Here is an 11,188-nt window from a genome sequence, read left to right on the forward strand (position 1 = left end):
TTGACAAAGAGCAGCTTTTCCCTTGGGGCAGGGTGACCACGGAGAATCTGCTAATGAAGAGTTAATGGCCCAGGAACCCCAGCTTCACTTACCAGACGGGAAGGCTTTAATCATTCCTATCCTTCCTGTCACCACCAGGACAGGCCAACAGCCTAGCCATCCAGTCAGTAATTAGAGAGAAGGTATTTCTCTACTCTCCTGAGCTGACTGTCGTATTGTTAAATTTGAAAACTATTTGATGATGAATCTCACAGCTCTTTGGTTTGACTGATGAGTGGAATCAGAGCACCGCCCCACATTCGCATCTGTTCTGTGGACAGATTTGGTGGAAAATCGTTTCTGGTTTCTTTTTGAGTCGCAGACCTTTTGACCTGTGCCTTGGAGACATCCATGAGCTCTTCATTACAGGAATTACTCTCCAAAGGACAAGGTCTTCATCAGTCAGCGTCTTTGGTTGCAAACCATAGCAACTAACTTACATGCAGATGAGCAAAACCACACTCTGTGGGAAGGCCATGGGGTGCCCACAGATCAAAGGAATAGTCAGTGCTCCAGGCTTTGAAAGGACAGAGTCCAAGGCAGCCCTGGACAGCCTGCAGCAGGAATTGCTCTGTGTTCAGGGATGCACCCTCCAATCCCTTAAAAAAACATTTCTTTTTGTCATTCTACCAAAGATTCAAATTCCCGGGAAACAATGCAGTTCCCCCTCTCTTGGCTAGGGAAGAATAGGGCACCATGCCTAACCATCTTGCCAGATATCTCCAATGGGGGAGAGATGTTTCTTAAAGAAAAACTGGGGGAATGCTGAAACCAGAAGAAGGGAGAGTGTATGCTAAGGGATGGAACTACAGAGCTTGCTACACTGCATCCCTCAGAATAGGATCACGTGTGTGGCTGAAATGCACTGCAAAGCTCCATGTCACCTGCTCCAATTTATCTCACAGTGTTGCTGAACCTTAGGACGGTGACATGTTAGCCCATTGACTGAATCCCTTCTAGTTAGAGCCCAGACGTGTGTTCCTGCTTTCTTCTAAGATGGTTGAAAGCAAAAGATGGATCAGGCAGGGTTCTTAGCTGCAACCAAGAGAAATCTGCGCTAGGTGGTTAAACAAAAGAGGAATGTACTAAAAGAACTGGGTGACTCAGAGGATCTCCAGGAGGGCCAGAAGACCAGGCTGAGAGGCTGTGTAGCCAGGGCCAATGCCCCAGGCCTACCATAGGGCAGTAGAGAGCCCCAGCGCTGCCCCTGGGCTCAGTTGCCATGGATCACTTCACTGAGGCGGGGCTTGGACCCTAGTGCTAAACCCCTGTCACAGCTGGCCTGAAAAACAGGATTGACCCATCTCTACCTTCACCAACATGGATCCTGCAGCACCTGCTTCCTGAGTCACCAGCTTGCCCTGCAAAGTACGGTGCTGGGGCACCATTTTGGAGGAGACCAGGCGACATGACCGGGCCCCAGCTGCAGAGGGGCCTGGGAAGGCATGTTCTGGCTTCTGCCTTAGAACAGAAGGCCTCTGCCTTGGAGGAAGCATGTTCAAAGGAACAGCAAGTGTCCTTAGAAAGGCAGTTGTGTGACTTTGAACTTGTGTTCATTCCACTAATGGACCACATCTCCCATACAGCACTAGTAATGAATAGATGTTAAATACATTTTGTAATAATTTTATAAACCTTATGATGATATTGCATTCTATTTTTTGTTGAAAACAAATATTGAAAATGTACCACAATTTTTTTAATCTTCTTATGACGGGGTTACAGATACACCAGTATGCTCAAAAAGTGGCAGTGATTCCAACCTGTCAGAGGTTCCTTCAATATCAAGCTGTATGAACCTTGGGCAAACTCTTACACAGCTGTATTTGAGCATTACCATCCAGGACATGGTGTAATAGTACTTAGCTGCGGACTTAATCGTGTTGATAATATTGGTATTGCTAAGTATTTTTAGGTATCAATAAACAAATGTTTCATCTAACTGGATAAGATACAACTAAGAATGATAATTATAACAATGTTCCTTTATTTATTTATTTATTTATTTATTACTAATGAGCTTGTACAGTTCACCAGAAATGCTAAGTACACAACAGAACTTTAGGACTGGATGTTTACATTCCATGTAAGTCAGTGTTCTATTATTTCCAAAACACTGTAATTATCAAGAGATCATTACAATTGGTTCAGATAATGCTACAACACAGAGGAAAACGCAAGGTTTTGCCGTGGGTTGTCAGGGTCAGCTTCTAGGAACCAGAAGCTGGCCCTTCCCTTCCCTTCCCTTCCCTTTCGTTTCTGTTTCATTTCCTTTCTTTTCTCTTCTGTTTTCTTCTCTTCTTTTCTTTTCCAGCTTTATTGAGATATGATTGACATGGGACCAGGATTTTTGAGCAGAGTCTTGGGGCAGGGAGGGGGCATATCTGAGCAGTGAGAAGGGCACCCAGGGAAAAGGAAGACTCAGAAGTGTGGAAGTTCCTAAAGAACTGGAGACTCGCAGCTCTGGCTGGAAGGAAAAAGTTGGGTGAGGAATGACACCCTGTCAGACACCTTCCAATGTGAAAGTGGAAGCACATTCTTTTTGCTGCTGGTGATAATGCCGAGAATTTACATTTTGTGTTAATTTGACCTCATTGACATAATACCTTATTATAGAGAATCACTTAGATGTTGCCTAATTGCCTTCTTTCTCTTGCTAACCCCAATGCTGAGAAAGTCAAAAAAATGGCCTTTGTTTTGGCTGCGGCAGAGAAATCTGATTTGATATTTTGTTGTCACAGATCTTTTGCTTTCATATTTATTTGTTTTTTCCTAGGCCACCCAAGCACTTTAATTTGTATATTTCCTTTTGCATTTGTCCACATGCATATGTATTTTCCCATGCTTTCTGTAACTTTTTTTCCATTTAAATTATATAATTATCATTTTCTTTGCTTCCCCAGTGTATTCTTTTTTTTTTTTTTTGTAATGAATTATTTTTATAGCTACTTTATTTATTTATTTATTTATTTTTGGCTGTGTTGGGTCTTCGGTTCGTGCGAGGGCTTTCTCCAGTTGCGGCAAGCGGGGGCCACTCTTCATCGCGGTGCAGGGACCGCTCTTCATCGCGGTGCGCGGGCCTTTCACTATCGCGGCCCCTCCCGTTGCGGGGCACAGGCTCCAGACGCGCAGGCTCAGTAGTTGTGGCTCACGGGCCCAGCCACTCCGTGGCATGTGGGATCTTCCCAGACCAGGGCTCGAACCCGTGTCCCCTGCATTAGCAGGCAGATTCTCAACCACTGCGCCACCAGGGAAGCCCCCCAGTGTATTCTTATTTCTAGTCTTTCACAGAAGCCCAATGTTCCATTGAGTAATCACTGGGAAATTGTTATGCTTCAGTTTTTCAATAGTTTAGATATCGTAATGGCAATTTTTGTGTATAGAACTTATTTCTTCTGTTAGATTATTTTCCTAACAGCATCTGTAACTCTTAACTTCCTGCTTGGAAAAATAAAGTTTTATGTCTTAGGGTTTTCCCTTTTTTGCCTCCCATTCTTGTATGTAAATAACCATTTCAGCATGAATTATTATGCATTTTACTTTCTCTGTATAGCAGCCTTACTAATACATTTGTCCAGACATGCTTATATAACATTGTACAGTATAAGCCCAAGAGCTTCTGCCATCAGTGTAACTGTGATATGCAGGAAAGCAGTAGCCCAGACTATGGAAGTATCGAAGAGAGATTGTGATGGTCATAAAACGACACTCTAGCCTGAAGGTCTAAATCTCCTCTATGTTGTTTCCTAGATTTATTTTCTTTAAGTTTGTATCTTTCATCACCAACTCATAACTTATCATAACTCATTCTATACCTAGTAACCCTTTAACTATTTTATTCATTTTCCTACTTTAATGACATTACTTACTATTTGATCAGTACTCTTCCCTCCTCCTTAGTGTTTGAAATTATTGTTGTTGTATTTGTACCTGCCTCCTATTTGTTAACCTTTTAAATGTTTCTCTGTACCAGTAAGTTGGTTCCTCAGGATACTGAAAGCTCTTTTTGTGCAGCATACACTGGCCATAGGACCCAGTGATGCCACTCATGGGAATTTACACTAAGAAAAGCGTTCACACCAAACATATACATGAATCTTTATAATATCTGTATTCATAATCATCAAAAACTGGAAACAACCCAAATGTCCTTCAGTAGGTGAATGGATAAACACTCTGTGGTGTATTCATACATTGGAATACTACTCAGCAATTAAAAAGGAATGACCTATTGATACACACAACAACTTGGATAAATCTCAAAATAGTTATGCCAAATGAAAGAAGTCAGCTTCAAAAGGTTACATACTCTATGATTCCATTTACATGACATTCTTGAAAAGAGACTGCTCTGGAGATAGAGAACAGATCAAGGATTTCCAGGAGTTATGCGTGGGGGGAGGTTATGACTACACAGGGATGGTATGAGTTTTGGGGGGCGATGGAACTGTTTGTGTCCTGAATGTTGTGAGGATAACAAATCTATCCAGGTGTCAACAGTCATAGAACTAACACTAAAAATGTAAATTTTATTGTATGTTAACTTAAAAAATATGAAAAGATTCCCGTTTCATCAAAGTAGTCGTAGGTCCTTTGACAAGTTATTTAACCTCTCTAAATCTCAATTTATTTACTTGTCAAGTGTAGAAAATACTCTCTACCTTGAAGAGGTGTCATAAAGATGAACTAGAATGTCATAAAGTATCTACCTGACATACAGGAAAATCTTCTTTTTCTTTTCCATGCTGATATTTCTCATTGGGAGCAGATTCTTTTTCATGATTATTATTACCTGGGCTTTTTTACAGTTATTTGTCTCTTGGGGAACAGACTGGAGGGTTTCAAGCAGAAAAGTGACCTGATCTGATGTTCATTTTTAAAATATCATTTGAGCAGCTTTGTGGGGGGGTGGTAAGGAGTGTAGGAGGGTAAGAATGGAAACATGGAGGCCAGTAAGAGGTGTTGGGGGTTGTCCAGATGAGAGATGATGGTGGCGTGGACTCGGTGGGAGCGATGGAGGGGGAGAGAAATGGGCAGGTTTGGGATTTATTTTTTTTTTGGAGGTAGAACCAACAGGCTTGATGATGGTTTGAGGAGTGAGGAAAGGTGGCTGGGGGTGTCATTTACTGAGATGAGAAACTCAAGGGAGGAGCAAACTCGAGTGTGTGGGCTGGAGTCATCATGGAAAATCAAGAATTCTGTTTGGATGTGTTAAGGAGTGGAAACCAAACAGATAATTGGGTACAGGATTCTGGAACCCAGGACCAGGTCAGCGTTGTGTCGTTCATTTCCACTGGAGGTGCCACAGTGAGTCTCCCAGCTCCGCCCCTCCAGATTAGGGTTGCAGGGGAGCTTTTAGCTGCTATTCCTTTGACCTAGCCTTGGGATTTTTAGCAAAGCACTTTTCTTTAATCCATTCCTGAGAGCAAGCGCTTGTAGAAACTTCAGATTATGCTTGTATGATCCACTGCTGCCAGATTTTCTTTTTCCTTTTCCATTTAATGTGATTTAGGGAAAGGCGAACACCCAGTATTTCCAAATATCCAGCTTAGAAGTCATTTCATACTGTGTAAGATTGAAAAGTATTAATAAACTACTGAGAATACTGATGAATATGCAAATACATGACAAAATATGCTGAGGTTATATTCAACATATTTTGTTATTTTTATTGTCCTCAAATTTCCAGTTTTGCCACAGACAAGGGAAAGAAATTCAAGATATAATTTTCCTTTTCAAGGTATAATTTTTTCTATGTTGAATTTTTTAAAGTTTTATTTACTTTTTTATACAGCAGTTTCTTATTAGTTATCTATTTTATACATATTAGTGTATATATGTCAATCCCAATCTCCCAATTCATCCCACCACCACCACCCCTCCCACCCCCGCTTTCTCCCCTTGGTGTCCATACGTTTGTTCTCTGCATCTGTGTCTCTATTTCTGCCGTGCAAACCGCTTCATCTGTACCATTTTTCTAGATTCCACATATATGCGTTAATATATGATATTTGTTTTTCTCTTTCTGACTTACTTCACTCTGTATGACAGTCTCTAGGTCCATCCACGTCTCTACAAATGACCCAATTTCGTTCCTTTTTATGGCTGAGTAATATTCCATTGTATATATGTACCACATCTTCTTTATCATCTGTCAATGGGCATTTAGGTTGCTTCCATAACCTGGCTATTGTAAATAGTGCTGCATTGAACATTGGGGCGCATGTGTCTTTTGGAATTATGGTTTTCTCTGGGTATATGCCCGGTAGTGGGATAAGCATCATAAGAGACTACTACAAGCAACTCTATGCCAATAAAATGGACAACCTGGAAGAAATGGACAAATTCTTAGAAAGGTATAACCTTCCAAGACTGAACCAGGAAGAAATAGAAAGTATGAACAGACCAATCACAAGTAACAAAATTGAAAATGTGATTAAAAATCTTCCAACAAACAAAAGTCCAGGACCAGATGACTTCACAGGTGAATTCTATCGAACATTTAGAGAAGAGCTAACACCCATCCTTCTCAAACTCTTCCAAAAAATTGCAGAGGAAGGAACACTCCCAGACTCATTCTACAAGACCACCATCACCCTGATACCAAAACCAGACAAAGATACTACAAAAAAAGAAAATTACAGACCAGTATCACTGATGAATATAGAAGCAAAAATCCTCAACAAAATACTAGCAAACAGAATCCAACAACACATTAAAAGGATCATACACCATGATCAAGTGGGATTTATCCCAAGGATGCAAGGATTCTTCAATATACGCAAATCAGTCAATGTGATACACCACATTAACAAATTGAAGAATAAATACCATATGATCATCTCAATAGATGCAGGAAAAGCTTTTGACAAAATTCAATACCTATTTATGATAAAAAAAACTCTCCAGAGAGTGGGCATAGAGGGAACCTACCTCAACATAATAAAGACCATATACGATAACTACCAATTAACGATTGCCTCTGGGAAGGGAGGGACAGGGATGGAATTTGAGGGACAGGGAGGTATTGAGGAAACCTCCACTGTGTCTGCAAAAGTTAAAATTCTGTGGAGTGGGTATTGAGTCAGTGTGTTCATCATACTAATCTATGTTTGAAATATTTTATAATTAATATTTTGTTCTTTAAACATATACATAAAAATAACTTAAAATTATAAACGAGAGACAATGCCCTTCTTCCACTCACTCCATCCTTATTAATCACCGTAAAGAGTGATCTACTGGGTTTTTCTCTCAGAAAATGTAATTACTTTGCAATAAAATGTTAATGCTATGTTCTATTCTTAAAGTCACTTGTTCCAGTGATAAAGCTATGGCTTAATAGAGTTGCTAAATTTTCTTCTAAGTCATTCTTTTAATATTTCATATTTGTCAAATGAGCTGGTAATGATCGGGAACATCTTTGTTTTTACGTCAGGACCATTTCGGCAAAAACTCATCATCAGGCTGTTAACTTCAACATCTTCGAGGGCATGGTGTGCCATGGGGTGCCCCTGGTGACTATTTCAAGAGGCAAAGTGGTGTATGAAGCTGGAGTTTTCAATGTCACAGCAGGAGACGGGAAGTTTATTCCTCGTAAACCATTTGCTGAATATATTTACAGACGGATCAAGCAGCAGGACCAGGTGAGTTGGGGCTAAGTGGGCTGTTAACACGGGCTGGATTGTCACTTGCTCCTGGATGCTGGTGATGGCGTTGTCACATACAATTGGTTAACATATTCACAGGGTGTTAGAAGAGGTTATGAACAAATACAGCTGTCAAAGAAAAAAGTCATTATTGGATGGATGCAGTTTCTTTTGAAGATTGGTGTCTATCGGGTTTCCTAATGGACCAAGTCAGGTTTTCCCAGGCAAGCGTAGGGCCCCTGTGGGCCTTCTGACAATTGCTGTTAGTCAGGGTCCTCTGAGAAGCAGCCATCCAGATGGATAAAGGTGTGACTTTTTTAAACACCTGGGAGAGAAAATGGGTGGGAGCCCGGGAAAGGCTGGGAGAGCCCTCAGCCTGCAGTTCAAGCCTGGCCCCAGTGAAGGAGAGAGGGAGAAAAACAAGTGGTGGAAACATCCTAGACTACTATACAGACCAAGAAAGGTTGAGCAAGGCCTACAAGCAGCCCTTGAGCCATCTCCTGCATCCAGCCACGTGGCGTGCTGTCGTTGGCTGAGAACAGCAGTGGGAGGCATGTCCTCAAACGGACAAAAGGATGGAGTTCGACCTCAACTACTGTCCCTTGAAACATCAAGCTCCCTGTCGTTGAAGGTCTGCAAGGTGTATTCTAATGACCACCAGAGCAATGGCGGAGTTGGAGGTCAAGGTAAATATGAATTCTACCTTGGCTTCCCTTTTCCTAGCTGTGTGGCCAAGAGCAAGTTTCTCTAGCATCCTTGGTCTGTTTCCTCATCTGGAAAATGACAACAGTGTGTTCTCCCCAACAGATTGCAAGAGTCAAATGAGATTTTAAAACGTAAGGCACCAGTAGGAGGTCAATAAACATCAGTTCAGTCTCTTTGCTTTCCGCCTTTGATGACCGAATTTATAATAAAGGCCTCCAAGTCTTTGTTATAATCCAGTTGTTAAAAAAGCGGTGTTTGTTCTTTTAATATGTCTTGCATTTTCCAGTGTTTGTTTAGCTCATGCAGTGTTTTAAACAGTTTTAAAAATTCACTGCACTACATACAGTAATATATCAGAATTTTCAGACTAAAACCATCTAAATTGCTGGGTTTGGAGAGAGGCGGGGCACCGTGTGCCCTCAATCCCACATGGTAAGAACAGGCCGGAGCTGGATGGCCAAGCCCTACAGAGGTAGCCTTTCTGATTTTCACCTACAGGCTTCACTCATTCATGTTCCCAAACCGGCTGTGTAGCCATTAGAATTTGTAACCCTTGGGTTAGTTCTAAGGCTTCTGTGTCTTCTTTCCATTTTAAAATATACTTCTCTTTTTCCAAAGTTCTCTGGCTGTTTTCCGATTCATTTCGTTTGGGTCTTGTAGTCTCTTTGATTTCTCCTCTAATGTCTTGTGAAAATTTTTTGCTTGTGGGTTCTCAGAGTTTGTTAGATAAGATTCATCCTTTTTAACCACTTCCTAAAGCTTTGATTAAGTAAACAAGTGCTCTAGAATGCTTTAAATTCTCAGGATGCTACAATTCTTTATATACTGTATTTCAGTCAAAATATTTAAGGTTGCAATTTATTTTGCTGGGAGTTAATTTGTAAATATTGACACTGACAGGTGACAGGTAGGTAGAGGCTATAAGGTTTCCATGTATTGCTAAACATCACATGGTAAATAACAGCAATACTAACATTTACTGAGCTTTTACTGAAGGCAAGGCACAATGCTAGGGGCTCTGTCACTGTAACAACCCTGTGAGCGAGGGAGTATTATTTTCCCCACTTTAAGTATTAGGAAACTGAAGCTTCAGGAAATTAAAAAACTTGGTCATGTCACATAGCTAGTATATGGCAGGACCAAAACATAAACTCCGGTTATCTGACTACAAAAGCTGTATGCTTAAGCAATAAACCATATAACGTAAACCATAAAGATTGAGTTAAATGAGTTAATGGGAGATAAATTATTCTGAACTAGGTTTGGGGAAAAAATCTAAATGAGAGGCCTTGATGGCAGCTAGTTTATTCATGACACTTGTAGTAGTAATCCAAGGGATGAACAGATAAGCGTTGACTTAGAAGAGATAGTACCGACAGAACTGGGTGATGAATCATGTGACACTTGAAGTGAATCCAGGACCAGCCTGCTCCAGGCTGTCAGTACCAGTTGCCCACCAGCAGGGACACTAGACTAACTGGGAACCCCTGACAGACTGTATTGAAAGGACTGACTTTGCCTAAGTCTTCCTCTTGTAGGGAAAATATGCCGAGATCACCGAATGACTGGCTTCATCAGTTCTCCTTTTCAAATTGTTGTTGGGTATTTTATTGGCAAAATTAATGCCAACATCATTTTTTAGGAGTTCACTATCAATTTTGTGAGTTATTTTAGTTTCTCAATATTTTCTTCTGATACCAACTTTTTAGGTATTCTAGTGCATTATTGTTTTTACAATAACAATAAATAATAGTTGCATTATAATATATTGTTCTGAGCACTTACTATCTGCCAGGCACTGTATTTGGTGTAATTTATATTCATTATTTTACCTAACCTGCACAACAAGCCATGTGGGAGATATTATCATCCCCATTTTACAGAATAGGAAACTGACTCCCAGCAAGATTAAGTAACTTTCCCTGGGCTGAGCGGTAAGTAAACGTAAGAGCCAGGGTGTGTGATAAGACCTTTCTGATTCCCGCTGTACATGAGACCTCTGTAGAGCAAGAAAAGAGAAGAAAATGATTGTGAAACTCAAATCATGGGGAATGCATTATTTTAAAAAGTGTTGATGTGGAAAAAGTATCAAATAAAATGAATAAAATGAGGTTGGGGGACTGTGTGGAGATGTTTCAGACCTTTTTTCTCTCCATTAGGCGAAGATAATTTCATAGAAGAAAAATATTACGCTAAAGTTAAAAAGAGTTGTTAGGAATCCTAGATTTTAAATTCACATGAGGTAATTAGAGCTCTTACTTTGGTTTTCATTTGAAATATTCAGATTTCTTTGTAAGTGAGGATAAGAGTTTGAAGGCAAGCAGGAAAGGCCCATACCATTTCTCCTGCTCTCCTGTTATCCTTCCCAAGAAAATTAATCACTTGCCACTCTGGACTCCAAAGCACAGATTGTAGAGACACGCCAGTGTTTGTCAGTCCCAGAACTCAGCTGGTCTCCTGGCTAGAATTTTAGTTCTTTGAGGAACTTACTTTCTTATTCCCAGTACTTCCTATGTAGTAGGCATTTGATAAATTAACAAATTGCAAATGGAAGGAGCAAAGACTATAGTTTCAGAGGTCATAGAAAGGACTTGAAATAAATTTACACAGAAGATTGCCTCTTGCCTCGTCCCAAACAGTGGGGTTGTCTGTGAACTTGATTCTTATCCACGATTTTATTACTTAGTGAAACTTGGCATCATGCTGTGCAGCTATCACTGTTAACGGATATTGTGAGGAATTTCAAAGGACAGAAATGACATTGTAATGCAATTTGACAGCTTCAGGGAATTGTT

At 40.5% G+C, this 11,188-nt stretch overlaps 1 protein-coding gene across 1 annotated transcript in view; it reads left to right on the top strand.

The window, feature by feature from the left end:
- The window catches only part of DPYS (dihydropyrimidinase), a 70,356-nt gene extending 62,228 nt beyond the window's left edge, over positions 1–8,128 (top strand). The window contains exon 8 of the mRNA XM_036830954.1: positions 7,478–8,128. Coding sequence (XP_036686849.1) covers positions 7,478–7,700 — 223 coding nt within the window. The 3' untranslated portion in view covers positions 7,701–8,128. The remainder of the gene's footprint in view (positions 1–7,477) is intronic.
- The last annotated feature ends 3,060 nt before the right edge of the window (positions 8,129–11,188 follow it).

This window comes from Balaenoptera musculus, chromosome 17 (genome assembly GCF_009873245.2).
Source record: "Balaenoptera musculus isolate JJ_BM4_2016_0621 chromosome 17, mBalMus1.pri.v3, whole genome shotgun sequence".
Classification (NCBI taxonomy): Eukaryota; Metazoa; Chordata; class Mammalia; order Artiodactyla; family Balaenopteridae; genus Balaenoptera; species Balaenoptera musculus.